Source organism: Cyprinodon tularosa, unplaced genomic scaffold (assembly GCF_016077235.1).
Source record: "Cyprinodon tularosa strain WSP-4 unplaced genomic scaffold, ASM1607723v1 ctg1307, whole genome shotgun sequence".
In the NCBI taxonomy this organism is placed as follows: Eukaryota; Metazoa; Chordata; class Actinopteri; order Cyprinodontiformes; family Cyprinodontidae; genus Cyprinodon; species Cyprinodon tularosa.
In genome coordinates this window covers 42136-65457 of record NW_024038123.1, presented here as the reverse complement: position 1 = coordinate 65457, position 23322 = coordinate 42136, and the positions used below count along the sequence as shown (strand labels likewise).

At 40.5% G+C, this 23322-nt stretch overlaps 1 protein-coding gene across 1 annotated transcript in view; it reads left to right on the top strand.

Moving 5' to 3' along the window:
* The window catches only part of LOC119778238 (copine-8-like), a 28565-nt gene extending 5501 nt beyond the window's left edge, over positions 1-23064 (top strand). The window contains exons 3-6 of the mRNA XM_038277390.1: positions 3660-3762; positions 8501-8558; positions 18040-18113; positions 19154-23064. Coding sequence (XP_038133318.1) covers positions 3660-3762; positions 8501-8558; positions 18040-18113; positions 19154-19366 — 448 coding nt within the window. The 3' untranslated portion in view covers positions 19367-23064. The remainder of the gene's footprint in view (positions 1-3659; positions 3763-8500; positions 8559-18039; positions 18114-19153) is intronic.
* Positions 23065-23322: the final 258 nt, after the last annotated feature.

The window sequence follows — 23322 nt, the reverse complement described above, 5'->3', positions numbered from 1 at the left end:
TTCAAGCCACAAAAACAAAAAAGAAACAAAACGATGGTGAACAAAGCAAAGGGGCTCAGAGGGTATGCTGTGTTTGCTGCCGTCTTTTGGAACTACTGAACTTCAAGTAAGTTAGAGGTTTTTAGCATTAGTAACCAGCTGACACAACAGTACACAACAAGATTGGCTTAGCACAAGGGCACCACTTACTGGCCAGGAGGAGTTTAACTGGTAGGTATCACCATTAATTTTATATCTGTAAACATGCTATGGATTCAGAAATTACATTTTCTAGAATCTGTACTCTCCAGTTAACTCCAGGTTTGATTCCTTGAGCAAATTAGTTGACAATAATTTTCATAATCTATTAATTCAACCAGCCGTTTAACCCTCATCTAAAGCTAAACCTGATTGATGATCTGTGGCATTGTTGCCTGTAGACTTAGAGAAATTAGCAGAAACAAATATCTAATAACTTCCCAACTCTGAAGCAGCCTGCTGAATCAGGGGGTGTACATAGACACCATGTTTGTTTAATTAGAATAAAATTCAATTCAGTTTATTTATATACTTTGAATCCATTTGACTGGATGATCTGGTTGAACTGTAAAAGGCCTTGAGATGACTTGTGTTTGGAATTGGCGCTATATAAATAAACTGAATTTAATTGAAATATAGCGCCAACTCACGACACAGGTCATCTCAAGGCACTTTACAGTTCAACCAGACCATACAGTCAAATGGATTCAAAGTTTTTTATTTAAGGAAAACCAGTTGATTGCACCGACTCATTGACTTTAATGCAATCCCTCACATTAAGCATGCTTTTAGCGACAGTGGACAGGAAAAACTCCCTTTTAACAGGAATAAACCTCCAGCAGAACCAGGCTCAGTGTGAGCGGCCTCTGCCGAGGCAGACTGGGGTTCAAGGAGACAGAAGCAGAGATACAAAAAGCAACTCTAAAAGGCGGCTCCAACCAGGAAACACACAGCCAGGCAGACGAGCTCTGAGCCAGCTCCCATGTCAGAGGATGAAGAGAGCACATCCAGCCAGTCACAGTCAGAGAAACAGGACCACACTGGAAAACAGGCCGATCTCCAACATCGATAAACAAAGATGGTGATGGCGGCAGCACAGCTGATATTTCTCTCCAGGATGGAGTTACAGCCAAACAGGAACAGACGAGGCAACGCTACTATGAGAAAACGCAGCGGGAGCATAATGTTAGATATTGAACTAACAGATTCTGCAGAGTGGGAGAATAGAGATAGAATGATGCAGAATGATGAAATAGGGGTCCTTTTGTCCTCCAGAAGTCTAAGCCTATAGCAGCATAACTATAGAGATAGCTCAGGATGTGTCTTTAGAAATGTGTAATCTGTTGTGTTTTGACACATTTGACAATGCATTTCAACCATTTCAGGTGCTAGTAAAAGCCAGTTCATTTTCTTGGGTCCTGATAGGTAAAAGCCAAGATTTAAAACAGAGGTTGTGTTCCTGTTTTTTTTATTTTATTTTTTTTTACCATGACTGAAAGGCAACTGAATGAAATAAAGTTCTGGGTCTGTTTGAAACCACAGCTTCTTTCAACTCCCACCTGATGTCTCCTGCTGCCAGATCTTGTCTCATGGTCCCCAAGACTGACTGTAACAAGCACTTTTCCCACCTTTCATCATTGGCTTTCAAATCCCATCTTTCTCCGCGATGCTCCGTCCACCCCCTCAAGCCTCAGAATAGCTGCATTGTTCCACGCTCGCTTCTGCCACGGAGCATCTGACTGAAAAGCTAAAAGGCGCCGGCCAAAGACGTGACATCATGTCACGTCAAATTGCTGAGTCTGTGGCATCAGAGTGCTACTAAACTGCAAAACATTGTCCTGCTCAATCACCTCAGATGTTTAGCCTCAGCGTATGTACCAGACAACCCGCTTTGTTTCGTTGTGGAGCTAAATAAATGAAGACTCAACCCTAATTTACAATGCTATGTGTCTTTTTGATCATAAGTGGTGCTGCTCTCCAATGTTTTATTCATTTCATAACTTGCCTTGTGCATCTTTTATGGCACTGAAATGTTTGTGGTTTTGCAGTAGCATTCAGAACTGTCACCAACTCTTGCATAAGATACATAGAGGATATGAAAGGTGTTGTAGTTGAAATTTAAGTTACTAACAGCTTTACTTGAGGATATGTGTGAACCACTTGACAGCAGTCTGCTGTCCAGTTAGAATTTAAGTGACTTTATTTTCAGCTTCCTCTGGTAATGAACAAGATCATTGTTCACAACCAGAGAAATAAGCTGAATCGCCTACCTCCACAGCAACAACAAGAATGTCAGCAAATGTAAAAAAAATATCACAAATATTTCATAATCTTCTTTTCTTACTTTATATTTCATTTAATCAGCTGGCAGCATATGCATTTGTTATTTTTATTTTTCCCTAAATTTGACTGAGACATCATTTTAATTCATTATTAAGGTAATTCCACATCTTTTCTTAAAATAAGTGTGTTTTCCCTTAATCTGAGCAGATATACCAGTGGAAATAATATATTTCAAGATATTGTTTTTTTAAGACAATGTAAATTATCGTATTCCATTGGCAAAATGTCTCATTTAACTGATCAAGTCTAGAAAAAATTCACTTATTTTAATTGACTTATTTATATGTATTTCCTATGTCTTACACTTTGCCTTGTTTATTGTTTCATTGAGATATATTTAATTTCAATCAAACCATTTCTTTAACTAAATGATTTATCCATCTAGGAATTTATTCAATTGTTCATATCTTACCGTAAGCAAAATATATTTGTATCATATGCAAACATAAGTTTTAATATGTTTAAATTTGCAAATTTAATTTATGTGAAGTATAAATAACCAAGGCACAGGTTACTCTTCTTAAATGTGATTCTGTGTTACAAATGTTCACATGCTGAACCTTGTTATGTTGGTAGGGAGGTTTTTATCCATATTTTTCACATTTCTGCAATAATGAATGAGCAATAGTTTTAAATTATTTTTGTAAATCAGTAAAGATACCAACATTATATTGTTTTCTTCTCTATTGCTGTTGTAAAAAGTAAGTGCTACAGATATAAATTTATTACTTCTATAACTATACTGATGATCATCTAATAAACTATTTTTTCAGGACATACATCTGCAGGTTTTTCAACAAATAATTTTTCCAATATTTTAGGAAATTGTTTCCCCAAAGAAACTCGTCTGTAATTTGATCAGATCTGTAAAGTGATTAAATAACCCAAAAATAACAAATATTGAACTAAAATCAATATTTTATGTAAGTTGTTGTTTAACAGTGGTGATGACTGACTAATCAGTCAGCATTTCTTTAATCAAATCAGACTACCTTTTTCTCATCTCTGAGGAGTCATTTCTTAAAATGAGCTTTTTCTGTAATAAGATAATTGTGAGCCAGCTAGACATGGGGGCTTATTAAACCACAACTCCTTCAAGTTAATATCTGGCCATCCATAAAATTGATGCTTGCATAATCTTCTTCTCTGGAACAAATGAAATTTGTCAGTGTGAGCAACAGTTAGACAGACCATGTTTTATCCCTTTAATAAACGTCAGAATAAAATGTTTTCTGCAATTGTTTTTTGTTTTCATCATTTAACTTTTCTTTTCCATTAACTTGTTGTCTTTTTATCAGGTATGCATCAGCCGTGACAGATGGCTCACAGTATTTCATCCTTCTCATCATCTCGGACGGAGTGATCACTGACATGGCACAGACCAAAGAGTCCATAGTAAATGTAAATGTTGTTTTTTTTATTACATTTTGGAACAGAGATAGAAAACAAAGCGTGGAGAGTGTTTAAACCTAATGGGTTTTATAATATGTTATGTACTGAGTATTGTTCATTTTCTAAAGAAACGCTGCTTACGGTGCGTTCACACCTTTTTCAGCATCAGGGGGTCTGGTTTAAATGCAGAGTCTATGAATGTCCTTAAGTGTAGAGGCAGGATTTTAATGTTGGGAGCAGTCAGGAGAAGCACTGAAAAAATGTACAAATAAAAATACCATGTGAAAAGCATTTTCTGATTTCACATTTCAAATTAAATTATTAAAGAGGAATTGTAACTTGTATTTATTAGTCTATTATGAAATACTGTAATTTGAAAATTAGTTTCAAAGCCTGTTCCTAATTTAAGGTTTTAGAGCTACCATTTTTAGTAACTTTCTTTATCAGCATCCTTGATTTCCTTTTTCATCTTAATTTTTCAATTCCTTTTTGCGTTTTCTTTTTACTTAAACATCGCCATTTGTATTTAACATTTCCAAGTAATGGAAATTTGAAAAGACAAGGTGGAAACAATAATCACAGTAGAAAAAGTTTAACTTTTTTAATGTTTGATAAGGAGAAGTATTAATAATCAGATGCATTGTGTTTTTTTAGATCTTTATTCAGAAAAAGTATATTAAAATAGAAGATTAATAAATACAATTTAGAAATAATTTGATTTAAAATGTGCAATTACAAAAAGAGCTTAAAATTCGACTTCTAAATGTATGAATTAAATGTTAAATTGGAAATGGTAGTATTTGGTGGCGGCTGATTGAGTTTTGTCCAGGGGGGCTACAAATTCAATATAGACATATACCAAATAATGCATCTCCAAGTCTCACGACTCGACCTTTCAATCACCAGTAAAACATCAGCGCTGTGGCGGGAGTTGATAAACAAATGCACTTCCTGTCACATCAGGTCGCTGCTTAGATGCGCCCTGGGCCGTCCTATACATTTGTATTGCAGAGAAGCTACTGTGCATGTACAACATTTAACAAAAAGTAATTTTTTTAAACATTCTTGTGCCCTAGGGCGAAAGGAAATACGTCACCAATCCGACAAAAAATTAAATGATACTTTACTCATCATAAACATTGAATATTTATCTTGCACATCTAAAACATATATATATGTAAATATTTTGAAATATTACATTTTTATTTAAAATTAAATTATAAAAAATGTAAAAAAAAATGTATGTCTCAATCAGGGTCATTGGGTTGGTGGGGGCCACGCCCTAGCACCCTATATTGGCCAGCTGCCACTGGTAGTATTTCTTTTTTAGTGACTAACCTAGTCCTCCATAGTTCAATTCAAGTGATAAAGTGGTAAAACGGCACAGTTGGGAAATCTGAACTTTTCCAGCTGATGTGGAGCATCAACCAATTAGAAAAGCTGATCCAGGAGCTGCCTTAGAGAAAGACACTACATGCAAGCTGCTGCAGAGCTATTATCAAAACACTATAACAATGTAATATATATAAAGGGGTTAGAGTCAACAAGTCTCACCTAAAAAGCCAGGAGAATCAGTTCCTTATGCACAAGGAAAAGTGTGGGATATCTGGGGTCTTCTATATAAAGCTTTCATACTGACAAAACAGGTGACTTTAGTGCAAAGGTTGTGAATAAAATAAACAATAAACATGTACACATATTTTTGAGAGAGGGGGAAATCAGTGACACAGATGGTGACTGAGGGGATCCTTGTTGCATCATATTTTCTCTTAATGAGAAGCTTAAGTAATAGATCTACTTTATCATATCCAAAAACACACTGTGATCTATGCTGGCACTGACAGGTCCTTTTAAAAATATGAAAAAAGAAAGAAATTTATAATTTAAAATCACAGTACACACATGTGTAAACACTGAAAAAAATTATGCAACCGTTTTGTTTCATGTTAGCAGGGCAGGAGAGAAAGACATAATTTGGATGGGAAAGAGCGAGCCCATCCAAGCTAACATCCAGTATTGATGAGTTGAGCCATGTCTCTGTCAGAATCAGAACGCAGCAGTTCTTAGAGTCTTTTTGAAGAAAGTTCCAGTTGCAGATGATTTATTTTGTTTTCCACTGAGTGGACATTGGAGAGAAAGATTAAGGGAAGCGGCGGGCTGTAGGGGTTAGCTTTTCTAGCTGCTGTTAGACCACCCCGACATCTGTGCTTCAACCTTCATTCACACCACCTTCACTTCTTGCTGCTCCAAGTGCTCTTAAAGTCGTAGGGAAGTGGCTGTTCCGAACAGCGCATTCTCAAATTCTCCTTAGTGGTGCATGACTTTACACGATTGAATAAAGTGAATATGATTGGTCGTTTATCAAGAGGGTGGGATTGTTGTGCCAGAAGGTTCGCAAGCAAGTTTGATTGTGGCCGGTTTGTCAGAATCATCTTGCTAACCAGTTAGCAACTTAGTGCTAGCAGGTTCCCAATGGGATATTCCATTGACCAAGCAGCACTAAACTGGTGACTTAGAAACGACACTGTCAAGGAAGGACATGGGCAGCGGAAACATGCAAGAGGAGGAGAGTTTAGAGTCGGAGGTCATGGATGAGTCTCCTCTGTCAGGCATTTTTTATTTAGAGGAGGAAAGTGGGAACGAAGATGGTCTGGAAGAGGACGCCAGGGCGGCAGAAGCTTGGTTTGGTGTAGAAGGCTTACAGCCGTACATGTTTGAGCCCTTGCCTCACAACGCTGCCAGTTCTGTTAGCTCTACACCTGCAGAAGACACAGACGTCCATCCCTGTGAACACTGGGGCGGAACTCAATGGCACAGAAAATAAGTCTTATTTCAACGGTTGCGTATATTAGCTGCGATATATGAATCAAGATGCTATGACCGAAAAAATTTGAATGACAGATGACCGTTAATATATGATTGGCCGAATTTAGGTGTGCAGGCTGACCTATAACCAACTGGCCTGCATAAGATAACCAAAAAACCCACAGATTTTAAGACAGGATTTTTTTTTAAAACATTTGGGACAATATGGTCTAATTATTAATACATTTACATACATTTTTAAGCCAGAATGATTTGACTTTCAAATATGATTTTTCTTCACCTTAAGACGAGTCTGCTGCACTGTAGGCGTCTGGCTCCAAATCCCCATAAACATTCCAGAGTAGCCGTAACTCCAGACTGTAACTCCAGCAGATTGTCCACAGCATCTTTCTTTAAAATGCACAAGCATCCAAGATGACACACATTTGATGGGAACCATGATGGTTCCAACAGAAATGCTTCTTAACTGTTCACAGCAGAAAAAACACAACCTTAAAAGAAGGGATTTAATAAAAATAAAGTGTAAACAAAAAATATTTAAAGAAAACTGTTAGATTCATTATCTGTAAAACAATACTTAAATCAGGTATGAAAATTTTACAAAAGTTTAAAAAAAACAATTGTGAGAAAACGGCAAAGTTACAAAGATTTTATTTATTAAATCCCTCTAAATGGGGAAAAACACCTGATCAGAACCCCCATAATGATGTGGAAACATAATTCTATTAGATAAAGAAACATAAGCGGGATGAAACTGAGAACGCAACTGTGATCAACAATATCCAAAATCCATCACAATAAACCCTAAACATTACATGCTTAACATTTAAAAAGAGAGACATATTTTTCCTGCATTGCTTTCAAACTTCATTCGTCCTGTAAAGAAGAAAGAGTGGAAGAGATTCTCATTAATCTGGGAAGCAGCCATCCATGTGAGTGCCATCGTGCTTCTAATACGCTATAAAATGAGTGAGGAACCCTGGAGGTTTTGCTATAATTAAGACTCCAACAAAGGTCCTGATAAACCAGCAAACACCCAGTATGAAAGGGAGACTATAAAAAGCAAAGCCTTCTCATGCTTCCTACACTCCGGCTCTTATCTGCACTAATTAGGGGAATGAGGGAGGAGCGATGGTCGCCTGGTCACCCCCACACCCCCCACCGCCTTCCTCGTTCCTGCTGCGTTCAGCTTTAATAACTGTAATGAGTTTGCTCCGATTTAATATGTGCAATGATTTCAGGTGATGTCAAACAACTGGAACCCCAGTAGCCCCAGTTGTTGCTTTAAATTGCCAAGCTTTGTGGAGCGTTTAGCCTCCTCTTCCTACCACATCCGGTATAATGCTGAGAATTTACACAAGCATGCTGTAAAGTAAGGTTTGATAGTAATTATTTACTTGCCTGTGGAGGTGCTGTGTCCCTCATTTCTCTGGCAATTTAAGGCCTCTGTAATAACTGGAGGAAGTTATGAAATTCTTACAAGCCTCCATTCATCACTCGTGGCTAAAACCCTGCTTTGTTGTCCCCACTTGGCTAAGATTTAATAAACAATATTGCAGTTCCAATTGGTATCCGACCGAGGCTGGGGGCAGAGGTGGATGCAAATTGGAATTGTTTCTGAGCCGACAAGCTTTGGGAGGTTTAGACAAGGTTGTAGATGCATGAAATTAAAAAACCTTGCTCAGCGACAGGTTTCAAAATACGTTCCGTGGATGGCAGACGGAATTGGACAACCTCCACCTGCCATAACAATAGGGATGACATTTTTTCGATAGGGCTTCTTTTCCTCTGTTTCATTTACAGTGCAGTTAGTAATTTGCAGGTGTGCCTCACTGACAGTCTACAAAGTTGAATTTGGCTAAAGGAGAAATTACTGAGACTTTCTGCCTTTGATCTCCCCTGCTTTGTTTTTTTTTTTCAGGCTGCGTCTCTGCCCATGTCCATTATAATAGTTGGAGTTGGACCAGCAGAATTTGATGGTAAGCAGTGTGAGGTGTCTGTGGGACTTATTAGCACACAATCACTTTGCTCCTCCTCCTATCTCACCTCCCACATGGTTCATCCTCTTCTACAACATAGCCTACCCATGCAAAAGTATTCACATCCCCAGAAAGCCTTTTTTTTACATTTAGTCACATTGGAACCACAGTTTATAATGTTTATTATTACAATTTATTTACAATTATGATGCATGATCACATATTCAGCCCTACTCAGTCAGTTTTTTTAAGTCACTTTTAGGGCTTGTTAGGTTTTTTCCTGCTTTCTACATCTAAAGACTGAGTTTGTTTGCTCAGATGTCTTTGTGATTAAGCTATAGCTCAGTCAGATTGGATAGAAAGTGACTATTAACGTCAGTCAGGGTTACAGTTGCATTGACTTTATTATCTTTTATTATCATTGCAAGCAAAGAACATGTTTTGTAAATGGAAATCTGAAAAAAAATTGCAATCCAGATATGAAGCTTTTTAAAAAAAAAAACTTCTTATTCCAAAAAAGGTTTTGGGATTAACTTTGCTGTTTTCTGTTTTTTATATTTTATTTTCAATATAACTGTAAAATAATGTTTTTTTCAGATTGAAGTTTAAATATAGCATTTTCTTCACATCCTTTTGCAAATCACATTCCCCTCAAGCCAAGTATAAGCGTTCGCTCTTGAACAATACAAATGTTTTATTTCTACTAGACCATGCACACCGATAGAAATGTATCTTCGTTCCTTACTCCAGAAGAAAGTCCGCCCCGAGAAGTGAAGAGAATGTAATCTGTAAAGCCAAATTTGAAAAGAATCAAATTTGTCAAACTAAATATGCAAAACATATGCTGATCATCAAAAATGTGCAAAGCACTGGGAGTAGCATATTCGAATGTAATTTCTTACCAAGCAATCATAAACTAACTGAGGTGGCCATTTGTGCATCTAGTTATTGTACCTTTCAAAGACAGTTGAAAAGTAGTACAGTGTCTGTGGTCATTGTGGCAAAAAGGAGGCACAGGCACAGAGATAGTGACGTAATCCTCTGTGGGTGAGAATCAGAAGTAAAAATAAGCCACAACCTATCGGTCTAACTATATGAAAAAGAAACATACAAAAATAAGACTTGAAAATATAAAATCACTAATCAAACATTTTAGATATGAAAAATTAAAGCTACAGTGTGTAATAATTACAGGGATATAAAGTCAGAAATTTAATATATTATACATAACTATGTTATTTATCATCACCTATGAGCTCAGCCTTTTAACCATAATATTTGCTTTGCCTTAGAATTCGTTATTTATAATTACATAGGAGCGGGTCTCGCAGCCATGGAGGCAGACATCTTTGCGCTACGGCAAGCGCAGAGGCAACAAACTAGCGATTGCGAGATCTCCCATTACGCTCAAAAATAACTATGGCAAGTTGAGAGAGATTAACTGAGATGGTACTGAACAGTAGATGGCAGTATTATGCCTGAGAAGCGTTTAGTCTGCCTGAAACCAAAGAAGAAGAAGAAGCAGGTATACTGCGCCTCAGTAACAAGAAAGGTGAACAAGGCGGCAGGCGTGAGTGACTTTGCAAACTGTTTGGCACTGTGTGGCCAAACATCAGACGAATGGAGGATCATGCCTACTCTGTATCACAACAAAAAGCGACGGACACCGAACCCCCGTCATCTAAGAAGCGGAAACACGACGAGAATTAACGCAAGCGTGACAAGAAACGACAAAAAACACGGATCAACATTGGCACGGCATTTACACGATGGAAGTCACTGATGGAGGAAAAAGGTTTTCAAAGTGACGCTCAAGTTGCCAGTTTTCTCTTGGACAGGTAATTAATCCTACACACACAATTGTCTAATATCACTGCAGTTTTTGGAGTACAGGATGCTCAGACCTGTCTAAAACAATAACATGCTGCGTGATGATGCTGTTACTCTCCAGTATACTTATTCAGCAACGTCCCTGACGTTTCACAGGTAATGATTCAGTAATTTTCTGTAAAATAATTTTCTGGATATATACCTCGGTTACTTCTCTCCGGCTCCTTTGGAGATCTTCAAGCCTTTTCTCCTCTGCTCTAGTCACCCCGCTGGCTCCCCTCTCTCGCCTGGCCCTAGCTGCATGCCCTCGCCCTCTTCCTCTCCCTCTTCCTCGCCTTGTAACCCCCGTGCCACAAACAAGACTTGGACTCTGTAAACGGGGAATATATATTCTTCCAGCGAACACAATCTCGCTGTTAAACTAATGACTACAATTACTTCGCTTGTTTATATCCCCATGCAAAGCAGCTCACCAAAACGTCACAACGACGTAGAAAAAATAACGGGTATATTTATTATCTAAAGTCTACATGAAATCTATACCCTACACAGACTAATGAAATACTATCTGTGTCATGATGGGTTCTCAAAGAGCGACCCAAGTATGCAGAACACCACTGACGGACACAGGAATAAAAGTTTAACAAGTTTATTTTGCAACAAGCACACAGAATGTACTGGTTCTGGCTCGGGCCTGGATACTGGTTCACCGGAGTCTGCGTGAGAGACAGTTCAGTTAGCGTTGCAAGTTGGAGCTTGATTTCCTGATGATTACTGATTGTACCTTGAGGGTTCTTGAGGTTAGCCTTGGGAGAGTCACTGTTGGATCTGGAGAGGTGTTGATCAGCAGAGTCCGCTTGCTGCTTCAGCGTCTCACGTCTATTAATGAACAGACCTTGGTTTTGGGTTTTCCAGCTCTTAGTCCTGAGCTGCATGGAAGTTCTCTATGGTTCCTCGGGTTTGGCTCTGAGGGTTGGCTCGGCAGGTTAGCTCTTCCTGAGCTTCACAGAGGAGACACTGGTTTCCTGGAAGACAGAGACAACGGTTAGAATCCAGGCTGGATTCAAAGTCACAAAGTAACACTGAGAGTCTAGGCTTAGGCGCTGACCAACTGGATCAACACTGCGGCGTTGAGGCAAGGTTTGAAGACAGCTTATATAGTGGATCCTCTGATGATCTTGATGGGCTGCAGCTGTGCAGGAGGCTCAGTCAGAAGGATCCACGGCGGACTCTGCTGGAGAAAAGGTGGAACTTCTCCAGCTCCAAACAGTACCCCCCCCTCAACGACCACCCCTTGGCGGTCCGGAAGAGGTCGAAGGGCAGGAACGCTCGTACTCCTCGATAAGGGCAGGATCGAGGATGTACGAGCCCGGAACCCACTGGCGATCCTCCGGTCCGTAGCCCTCCCAGTCGACGAGGTACTGCCAGCCGCGACCTCGTCGACGGGAGTCCACGATGCGTCGAACCGTGAAGGCTGGATGACCATCGACCTCCAGGGCGGGTGGTGGGGAGTCGGAAGGCGGGCACAGGGAACTCGAGACGACAGGTTTGACTTGTGACACGTGGAAGGTTGGATGAATCCGGAGCGACTGAGGCAGTTGGAGACGGACGGCTGATGGGCTGATGACTCGGGAGACCTTGTAGGGGCCTATGAATCTGGGTGAGAGTTTTCGGGACATCCCCTTAAGGGGAATGTCCCGAGTGGACAGCCATACCTCTTGGCCCTCTGTGTACTCGGGGGCGGGACGTCTCCTGGAGTCGGCGAAGCGTTTGTTGGTGTCTGAAGATCGGTTGAGGGTGGCGATGGTTTCTCTCCAGATCTTCTGACAGCGACGGATGTGTTGGTTTACTGACTGGACCGAAATCTCTCTCTCGTCTGCGGGGAAAAATGGAGGTTGATAACCGAGACTAACCTGAAAAGGAGATTGACCAGTGGAAGCAGATTTGAGGGAGTTATGTGTGTATTCGATCCATGTGAGATATTGGCTCCAGTCAACGGGATTGTTAGAGGTGAGGCAACGAAGGGTGATTCCAGCTGCTGGTTCATCCTCTCTGTTTGTCCGTTTGATTGTGGATGGTAACCAGAGGTCAGAGAGGGTTTACAGCCGAGTGCAGAACAGAATGCTTTCCAAACCTGGGAAATGAACTGAGGACCCCGGTCCGAGAGGATCTCTTGGGGGATGCCGTGTAAGCGGAAGACGTGTTTGACGAGGAGCTGGGCTGTCTGGAAAGCCGTGGGGAGTTTCCTAAGGGGAATGAGATGGCAGGCCTTCGAAAAACGGTCAACAATGGTGAAAATGGTGGACATACCTCGAGAGACTGGGAGGCCGGTGACAAAGTCAATTGCAATATGGGACCAAGGGCGCGAGGGAACCGGAAGCGGCTGAAGCAGGCCAGAAGGAGGTTGGTGTGAGGCCTTATTACGGGCACATGTGGAGCAAGCCAGCACATACTCCTTGACATCTCTATGGAGGGTGGGCCACCAGAAGCGTCTTGAGATCAAAGCTCTGGTTCTACTAACTCCCGGATGAGCAGGAAAACTTGGCAGCATGCATCCATTGAATGAGACGGGACCTGACGGAAGATGGTACATAGGTTCGGTTAGTGGGACCGTTACCTGGGTCTGGTTCAGTAGCCAGGGCGGAGTTGATAAGGTCAGTGATTTCCCAGTTAACCACTCCCACAGTGCAGGAAGCCGGAAGGACTGGTTCAGGCGTCTCAGGATGATCGACGGAGTAAAGACGAGAGAGAGAATCGGGTTTGACATTCTTGGATCCGGGTCTGTAGGAGATGAGATTAAACCGAGAGAAGAAAATGGACCACCTGGATTGACGAGGATTGGCTTGCTTGGTTGACTGGATGTAAGCCAGGTTCTTGTGGTCAGTCCATACTAGAACCGGATGCTCAGCTCCCTCCAGGCAATGTCTCCATTCCTCCAGCGCTAGTTTGATGGCCAACAGCTCTCGGTCTCCCACATCGTAATTCTGCTCAGCGGAAGAAAGTCTACGGGAGAAGAATGCACAAGGGTGGATCTTTTGATCCGTGTCAAGTCTCTGGGATAGGACTGCTCCAACTCCAGAATCTGAAGCGTCCACCTCGAGGATAAACTGTTTAGCTGGGTCAGGCTGCATAAGCACTGGTGCTCTGGAAAATAAAGATTTCAGTTTATCAAACGCAGCTTGCGCCTCAGGGGTCCACTGAAAAGTGCGTTTGACAGAGGTCAGAGAAGTTAATGGAAGGGCGGTCTGGCTGTAGTTCCTGATGAACCGACGATAAAAGTTTGCAAAGCCTAGAAATCTCTGTAGCTGTTTGCGGTTCTCTGGAACTGGCCAATCTAAAACTGCCTTTAACTTGTCCTCAGATGGTTTTACCTGGCCGCCCTCGAGCCCAAACCCCAAAAAGGTGACTGAAGACTGATGAAATTCGCACTTCTCTGCCTTTACGAACAGCTTGTTCTCCAGCAGTCTCTGTAAAACAAGGCGGACATGTTTCTTGTGTTCAGCGAGGTTCCTGGAGTAAATGAGTATGTCGTCAATATAAACAAAGACAAACACAGTTAAAAAGTCTCTGAGAACATCATTCACGAGGGCCTGGAAGCAGGCTGGGGCGTTAGTTAGACCAAAAGGCTTTACCAAGTACTCAAATTGGCCCAATGGAGTTTTGAAGGCTGTTTTCCATTCATCTCCTTCTCGGATCCTAAGAAGATGATATGCGTTCCTTAAATCCAGTTTAGAGAAAACTGTAGCTCCCTGTACAGGTTCGAATGCAGAGGCGAGTAAAGGAAGTGGGTATTTGTTTTTTATTGTGATCTGGCTCAAACCTCGGTAATCAATACATGGTCTCAGGGAGCCATCCTTCTTTCCAACGAAGAAAAACCCAGCGCCCAAAGGAGAGGAAGATGGACGGATTATTCCTGCAGCTAATGATTCATTTATGTATTTTTCCATGGTTTCTCTTTCAGGCTTGGAAATGTTATACAACCTGCTGCTAGGTAGTGGTGCACCAGGTAAAAGTTCAATGGCGCAGTCGTATGGTCTGTGTGGAGGTAGGGACGTCGCACTGACCTTACTGAAGATGGGAGCTAGGTCATGGTACTCGGAAGGAACAGAAGAAAGGTCAGGAGAGTCCATCTCCCCCCCACCTCTAGGAGACCCCACCAAGGGGGCAGCCGAACGGAGGCATGTCTCATGGCATGAAATGGACCATGATTCCAGGTGACGTTCTGTCCAATTAATGTGAGGATTATGCTTCTCCAACCACTCGAAGCCAAGCACCAGAGGGGAGCATGCAGAAGGAAAAACAAAGAATGTTATAGTCTCTCGGTGGTTACCTGACAGAAGTAGCTCGAGGGGCTGAGTTTGATGGGTTACTTGGTGAAGTCTCTTTCCGTCAATTGCAGAAACACTAAGAGGTTGAGTCAGAGGAATGGTTTCAATTTGGAGTTGTTGGACGAGGTTTGAATCGATTAAGTTCCGTCCACAGCCTGAATCGATGAATGCAGAAAAGGAGAGGCTTTGGTTAGAACAAAACAACGTGGCGGGAAGCAACAATCGAGGAGATTTCTTACTGTTAATTTGGCCCGCCAGACTCCTCAGATCCTCTGGCGGGCCCAGGCTTTTGATTTAGCCGGGCAGGAAGGGATGAAGTGTCCACTCTCACCACAGTAAATGCATAATTTGCTTAGAAAACGTCTTTGTCTCTCCTCTGGGGTGAGCCTCGTGTGTCCCACCTGCATGGGTTCAACATCTCTTTCGCCCGAATGAGAGGCCTGAATAGGCAGCGGTAGAGACTGGGACTTAGGTCTCTGTATGGGCAGCTGCTCTGTAGAGGAAGAACAAACAGTCACGTTATGTGAGGCAGAAGAAAGTGTCCCCTGCTTTTTAGTACTGTTTCTGGCACGGATTCTATTGTCCAATCTGATCGTGAGACGAATTAAATCTTCGAGGGTAGCTGGTTCGTCGAGGGTTGCAAGCTCATCTTTGATGTGCTCATTTAAAGCCATGAAATAGGCTCCCTTCAGAGCGCTTTGGTTCCATCCGGAAGCTGCCGCTTTAACCCGGAAGTTGATGGAGAATTCAGCCACAGAAGAATTTCCCTGCTTTAAATTGAAAAGAGCTCGAGAGTCTATGGTTTGATCAGTCTCTTGGTTGAATACCTGAGTAAATTCAGAGAGGAAATCAGAGTAATAGCAGTTAAGGCTATCGTCGGTGGCAAATCTTGCCTGAGCCCACTCCAAGGCTCTTCCTGTTAGCTGAGAAAGGATGAAGGTTATCTTTTTGTAGTCCGTGGAAAAGCTGCCTGGAGAGTTCTGAAAAATCAAACGACACTGAAATAAAAATCCTTTGCAATCTTTCATGTTACCAGAAAACTTTTCTGGAAGACTTGGGCGGAACTCGGATGACGTCACAGCTGGTGACCTCGGAGGTGGAACTGGACCCGGAAATGGTTGAGGTGTCGGGGCAGCATTAGCGCTGTTCATGTAGTTAGCATAGCTTTGGATAGCTTGATTTTGTCTTTCTATGTGGGTGTTTAACTCACGTAGCGCCAGGCCGTGTCCATGGATCTGGGCCGCCTGTTCCTTCAATCGACGGATGAAGTGATCTACTGGGCCTTGAGTTTGGCCGCAGTGTTCTGTCAAGATGGGTTCTCAAAGAGCGACCCAAGTATGCAGAACACCACTGACGGACACAGGAATAAAAGTTTAACAAGTTTATTTTGCAACAAGCACACAGAATGTACTGGTTCTGGCTCGGGCCTGGATACTGGTTCACCGGAGTCTGCGTGAGAGACAGTTCAGTTAGCGTTGCAAGTTGGAGCTTGATTTCCTGATGATTACTGATTGTACCTTGAGGGTTCTTGAGGTTAGCCTTGGGAGAGTCACTGTTGGATCTGGAGAGGTGTTGATCAGCAGAGTCCGCTTGCTGCTTCAGCGTCTCACGTCTATTAATGAACAGACCTTGGTTTTGGGTTTTCCAGCTCTTAGTCCTGAGCTGCATGGAAGTTCTCTATGGTTCTTCGGGTTTGGCTCTGAGGGTTGGCTCGGCAGGTTAGCTCTTCCTGAGCTTCACAGAGGAGACACTGGTTTCCTGGAAGACAGAGACAACGGTTAGAATCCAGGCTGGATTCAAAGTCACAAAGTAACACTGAGAGTCTAGGCTTAGGCGCTGACCAACTGGATCAACACTGCGGCGTTTAGGCAAGGTCTGAAGACAGCTTATATAGTGGATCCTCTGATGATCTTGATGGGCTGCAGCTGTGCAGGAGGCTCAGTCAGAAGGATCCACGGCGGACTCTGCTGGAGAAAAGGTGGAACTTCTCCAGCTCCCAACAATCTGTAAAATTATCTATGTAAACAAACCTCATCACTTGAGAAGGTAGGCGATTCCGACGTCGTGGAAGACATTTTGTCCCGTAACGCTCGCCGTACTGTTGGGGGGGAGAAGCGGTGGGGGGGAGATGTTCATGTTGCTGCAGTCTGCAGTCTGGACGTTAGATGTCGCTGAAAATTACACACTGTAGCTTTAAAATGTGAAAAAAATACATTGACTTCATAGCAAAGTTTCTCTCAAAACCTTGTTGAAGTAAGAAGTTTCATTTGTAATTGATTGAATAATTTTTTTTTTCAAATTTCCATTTACAAAGCTTGTTTTTTGAAACAATAATGACAACTACAGTATAATAACCAAAGTCACTCCATAAAAAGCAGAGGATGTGTTTACATTTAAACCACTGTGGTCTGAAAACCCAGAATAAAAGTTCAGCCAACTACCTTTGGAATAAGTACGGTAGTCAGAGATACCAGATAGTCCATCTGTGTGCAAATTTATCGCTTCCTATGTCTAGCTACTTTGTAAACTTAGATATTTATTAGGGAACATTATTAAAAAAATTCCATCATCAGAAGACTGGTCAATCAGAGCTGAAAAGTTTAAAACAGGAAAAGATTATGAAATAAAGGCACAAATATTATTTCTCACGCAAAAGGCTGATGGTTATTCTGGAGGTGCTGTGGAGGACCACTGCTCAGCAAACCTGACCTTTATGAAAAGGCGCAAGAAAACCGCCATTTAAAAAAGAAAAGTGCCATGAAGCACAGTAAACATTTGGATGACCAAGCTTAGGTCTTATGAGACAAAAGTTAAACTTTCTGGTTCACATTAAAAGCAGTATTAGCGGTAAACTTTTCATCACCCTTAAACATCCAAACCTTCCATTAAACAATATAGTCCTACCTTGCTTTGGGTATGCTTTACTTCAGCAGGACAAAGGGGATACGTTCAATGTTGTTTGGAGGGAGTAGTTGAAGAAAACCTTGAAAATTTGTAATTAATTATAGTTAATTAGGAAGTTTGAGCAATCACCATTCTTAGCATTTTCCATGTTCCCTCTTTGTGGAAAAATCAAAACTTTTTACTGCTTTCTGTGTTGCTATGCCAACTATATATGCAGTGGCAAATACACTACAGACCTACTACACCTCTTTTTCTATATGATCAGGCTCACTCTTCAATATGTGCACAAAGAATGTTTCTGTCTGTAGTTGTTTTGCATTTCCACCACAGTTCATTTTACTAAGGGAAGGACTTCAAAACACTCCAGAGATCCTTAAACTCTATGGACAGTAAAGAAGCTACTGTTCTTTCCTCCGCAGAGATGATTGAGCTTGACGGGGATGAGGAGAGGATATCATCCCAAGGAAGATACGCTGAAAGGGACATTGTTCAGGTACAGATTTCTAACACCTTTTACGTACCGGAATCTTTGCATTCAGATAGGGGACAGAGTTAATAGGGGAAGATCTGAGCGTCTGACTCTGTGCTCAACCCAATTTACCTACCTTCTTTATGGCACACCCCTTTTCTTGTCGTTTTTAATGTTTTCTTAATTGTATTCTTTTTCCCAGCTTTCCTACTTATATGGAGTGAATTTTATTCCATAATTGTTGTGAGCAAAGACCACATTTTGTAAATGAAAACTTAAGAACAAGTTTTGTAAATGGATACTTGAGAAAAAAATGGTATCTGAAATTTTTAGTGTCATTTGAAAAAAATGAAACTAAAAATTATAATCAAAAAAAGTTTTTTTAGTGTAACTCTGCTGTTTTTCATAATTTATTTTTATTTTATTTATCCAGTCCGAAGCGCGGATAACGTCATACACACTCTGATTTAAAAAAAAAATATATATAAATATAAAAAATATAACTGCGGCTGTCTGGGGGTCAGTGATTCGCCTAGATGTTATGAATGCTGGCGTACCATAAAGAATACATTATGAACAATTAAGTTTGTGCCTTCAACTCATTGCCCATAAGAAGACTTTACTTGGATATAACCTAACCGAATATCTTCAGAACAGCTCCAAATTACACAAAACTCATATGGGTGAGTAGAACATGATGTAATAACGTAAAATTAGGGGGCCAATGTAAAAAAAAACGGTGTTCCCTTTAATATGAAAAAGAGAAAAAAATCTAAATAAATAACATTTGTAAGACATACAAAAATAAAGTGGGAATTAGAAAACAGAAAAAGAAATTAGATGAAAAAAATCTTAAGAAAATATAGCAAAGTAGTTGTCAAATCCTTTTTTTATCAAGAAGATTTTGTGTTTGTTTTTTTGTTTTTTTTCATTTACTAAACGTGTTCTTTGATTGCAACAATAATGGAATAAAATTCACTCCATACTTTCATAAACTCTGCCTCACTTCTCCTCCTGTTGATTTACATCTCCTCTCTCTTTTCTACTCTTCTTTTCCTCCTTAGTTTGTTCCTTTCAGGGACTACATCGACCGACGAGGAAACCACATCCTCAGCATGGCTCGCCTGGCTAAGGAAGTGCTAGCCGAAATACCCGACCAGTTTCTATCCTACATGAGGACCCGAGGGATCAAACCGGGCCCCCAGCCGCCACCTTACACACCCTGCCCTCCTCCAGCCATCCACCCCCTCCACACTAGACGGGTGAGCCGGATCTAAAGGCCAAGACCCCACCCCTCATGTTGGCTGGCCAGCTTCTTATCTTCTCTTTGAGCTTCCTTTTCTTGCTATAGTCTTCACTGGAAGCTTCTGAGCACACGGTGAACTTCACCCGCTGTCTCATGTAGCACTTCCATGAAAGCCTGGCTGCAATGTGTAGTCTTATCTGGAATGCTGCCATGTTCTAAAGGACGGGACTTTGCAGGATTTTGCACTGGAGTATATTGAAGGGTTGTGATGGTTTGAAATCAGTGGAGCGAGAAAGCAGGATGGCTTCCAGGCTGAAAGAGTCCAAACTACTAAGACTCTCTTGTGGAAAACACTGTCCTTTTTTCTCTATTCTTCTGTATCCACTTCCTCAATCTTTCACAAAAAAACTCTTGATACTTAAATGTTTACAAGTGAAAAGCTGGGAGGTTTTTTTCAGGTGAAAAACAATTTATATCAATCAATGTGAAAAGCTTTTAGATCCCTATTTTTCACCCTGCTAAACCAGGAGGTTGTGAATTTATTTAAAACTTTTTTTTTAGTTATCTTTTTGTACAGTGAATATCTGTTCTCTTTACATAAATAGAGCATGTTTTAGTTTAGGAGAAGCATGTGCTGTTGTCCAACACTCAGGGCTTGATCCCTTCACACCGCCGCCACCGCCGCTGCTACGTTACACCACAAACAAACCCATCCCCCTGCCTCAGATCTTCCCTCCTTTGCTCCGTCCACCTGCAATGACTCGAAAAAGGAAGCTGTGCTCTCTGGGAGTCTGGTCAAATCAAAATGCAGCAGGGACTCGAACAAGCCTTACTGTTCTGTCAGAAAACATTTCACAGGCACCCGTATCCACCGTGGCTTCTGAAAACGAGGCTCTCCAAGCCCAGCAGTCAAAAACACGTCATTACAGAGTTGGACTGTGAGCTGCGATCTACAGCCTTGTTATTTTTCTGGGAAAACACTGCACTTCAGAGGCATTGTCGTGTTTTTGTTACGTCTCTCTACCTCTTACTTTATTCTGTACAAAAACTACATTGTTTGTTTTGTTGTAAATAATAATTCTTGTAATCTACATTAGTTAACCCAAGTAAGGGTTACTTTTCTCACCAATTATCCTAGAGAAATGCCAAAATGCTGGTTTAGACCTTTCTCTGCACTTGGTTTCTATCAGATCAGGTGACTCAGACCTTAGTGGTAGCAACATTCTCTAAATATGTGCACAAAACAGAAAACCAACTGATGAATCTCAAACTTCTCAGCCAATACGGTTCACTTAGACTAAAAGGACTCTCAGAACTCATTAAAATGCTTTAAAAGAGTTTTTTCTTCAACTTCAGATCTTCATATCATCAAACAAATTTGAATATCGGTCAAAGATAACCTGAGTAAATAGAAAAGTCCTTTAATTACTGGAATCGCTTATTAAGGGAAACATCATCCCAAACCAGCTGAACCAGTGTCTTGGAGTGATCGCCTCAGAAAGTTTCTGTGGCGATAACTTTAGCCCGCTTTATTTGCAGAGTTGTTCTAATTCAACCACACTGATGGGTTAAACGGCCTACCAAAGGTTATGATACATCTGTATTATGGGATTCAAATCCAGACTTTGATAAAAACACTACAATTGTTTAACATTTGTGGTAGTTTTTTTTTTAATTTTTTTTAGCTATTCAACCAGAAAATACACTGAAAAAAATGTAATGCAACCGCTTTTTACTTAATGCTGGTGAAGATTCTCAGTCATGCAGGTCATAGTCATTCTGTAAAAGTTTTTGAATTAAGAAAACTTCCTGGAGGGAAAGCGAAACGTCTTCAAACCTTGAAAACAAAGTCCAGTTGATTGTTGTTTTTTTTCAAACTTACACGGAAGTGTTACTTAATCATATTTAGTTACTTTAACACCATTGTTTCATGTTAGAAGGGTAGGACATAAAATAATTATGACAGACTAAATGCCAAAAACCGTTGCATTATTTTTTTCAGTGTAGTGGGCCTAATTGGGTTTGTCCTGCTTTGTAATGACAGTCAGACATGAGGTGAAATAGGACAAACCCCTGCCAAAATGTATCTCTTTTGTCTCATCCGTAGACAACATTTGTCCCCTAAAGTACTGGGGTTCGCTGAGATGAAACATTTTGAGATTTTGTGTATTTTGTGGGTAGGGGAGGATTTCTTCTTTGCTGTGAGCTTTCAAATGAAAGACATGAAAGTCACCCTGAGGTAAATAGGGCTTGTTCAGCTTAAGATGTTGATCTGGGCTTTTTGGTGACATCCTGAAAAGTCATTAACTTAAAAACTTAAAAAAGCTTATTTTTTTATCAATCAGGAAGCTTATGGACTTAATTTTTAAAATTTCCATTGAAAATACGTTCTTTATTTCAACAACAAATGGAACAAAATCCCATCCATACCACTTTAGCAATTACTCATTTACTTTAAACATTGGTTGCAATATTTTTTATTAAAACCAAATTTTTATTTAAAAGATGTGTTTACTCAGGTGATCTTTGTCAAACAAGCTAAAACATGCAGTAAATCTGGCAAAAAAAGTAATGTATAAGGGATTAAATCCTTTTTAAAGCAATGTTTAAGTCCTTAGAGGAGTCATTATAAAAGGTTCTAGGGATAGAGGGGCTCTCTATAGGGTGTTTGAAAAAAATAGTTCCCAAAATAAGAACAACAAAACTTTTTAGGTTGCCAGCTAAATGAATAAAATTTACCTGACATGGAAGAAAAGGGAAATGGGAGAGGTTGAAATAGGATTTAACAGCAAAAGTAGGATGTTTAAGCAGACATTTGGTTTCTTTGTAATATTACCTATTTCTATTAGATATAAAATAATTGGACTCCTGTCCTGCTCATTAAAGTCCAGTTGCACTCAACTGAACTATGGCAAAAGAGCATCACATCTGTCCCAAACAGACCCTGCCTTACGTAACAGCTTTTTAAGGAACACAGACACGCTTCCTGTTACTCTTTCATATCGTAAGTGTTCATCTGAATGGACCATTTTCCTTAAGGTCATTCTGTATTTCATGTGCTCAGGCAGGCGCGGTCTCTTTGTGAAATAACGCTAGATACATGGGCCTTAAGGTTTATTTGTTTTTCCGAGACGTTTTTTTCCATCAAAGCTTGTCAAACTGATTTTATACGCCATCATATTTTTTTCAGGGGGTTGTTTATACATTAGTTCAACACTAAATGGTGGGAGGGAAAAAACAAGACACATTTTGCTGGCAGAATTTCTAAACATTGAAGAAAAAAGTTCTTCAAAATTTAAATGTCTTCTTTTAACCATCTAGACTTTGTGACAGCAGCAGCATCTTTTCCCTTTCATTAGAACAGTTTCAGTGGACTAAATTTGCAGCCTTCACGTTTACCTTAGATTCCGACTGATTGCTGAAGTAAATATTTTGAATTAAACATTAAAAATTTAAAGCGATTACAACTAATAACTCAGGATGCATGAAAATTACACCGGTAAAATGTTAACCAATACAGAAATGTTAGACATAGTTGGAAAGCTTAGATTGTCCACAATTGAACCACCAAGTTTGTTGTAAGGACACAGCGAGCACCAAAGCACAATTAACATAGATGTAGCAGCACGTCAAAATGTAGACATGACAAAGCAGCCCCAAAAAGCAAGCATGTCTTTACTACTGCTGTTCAAAAAAGACCTATTATTTTTCCAGAAAAAACAGAACAACTTTGAGTCATGTTTGAACTGATGCAGCTTGGGCTGTGTTTTACTCATTCGGTTTTCATTTATATATTATTAGAAACTAAAAGATGTTAAATGTCAAATAATGTATCACACATGTAATTTGTGCTTACAGTTCCTAAGTTATTTGCTTTTCTGTTTGGGTATGCAAAATAGGCTTCCTAGAGTTTAAACACCTCTATATTACAAAATATTACACTATTACCCTATAGTATTTCAACTATGTTATACAACCTAACATATG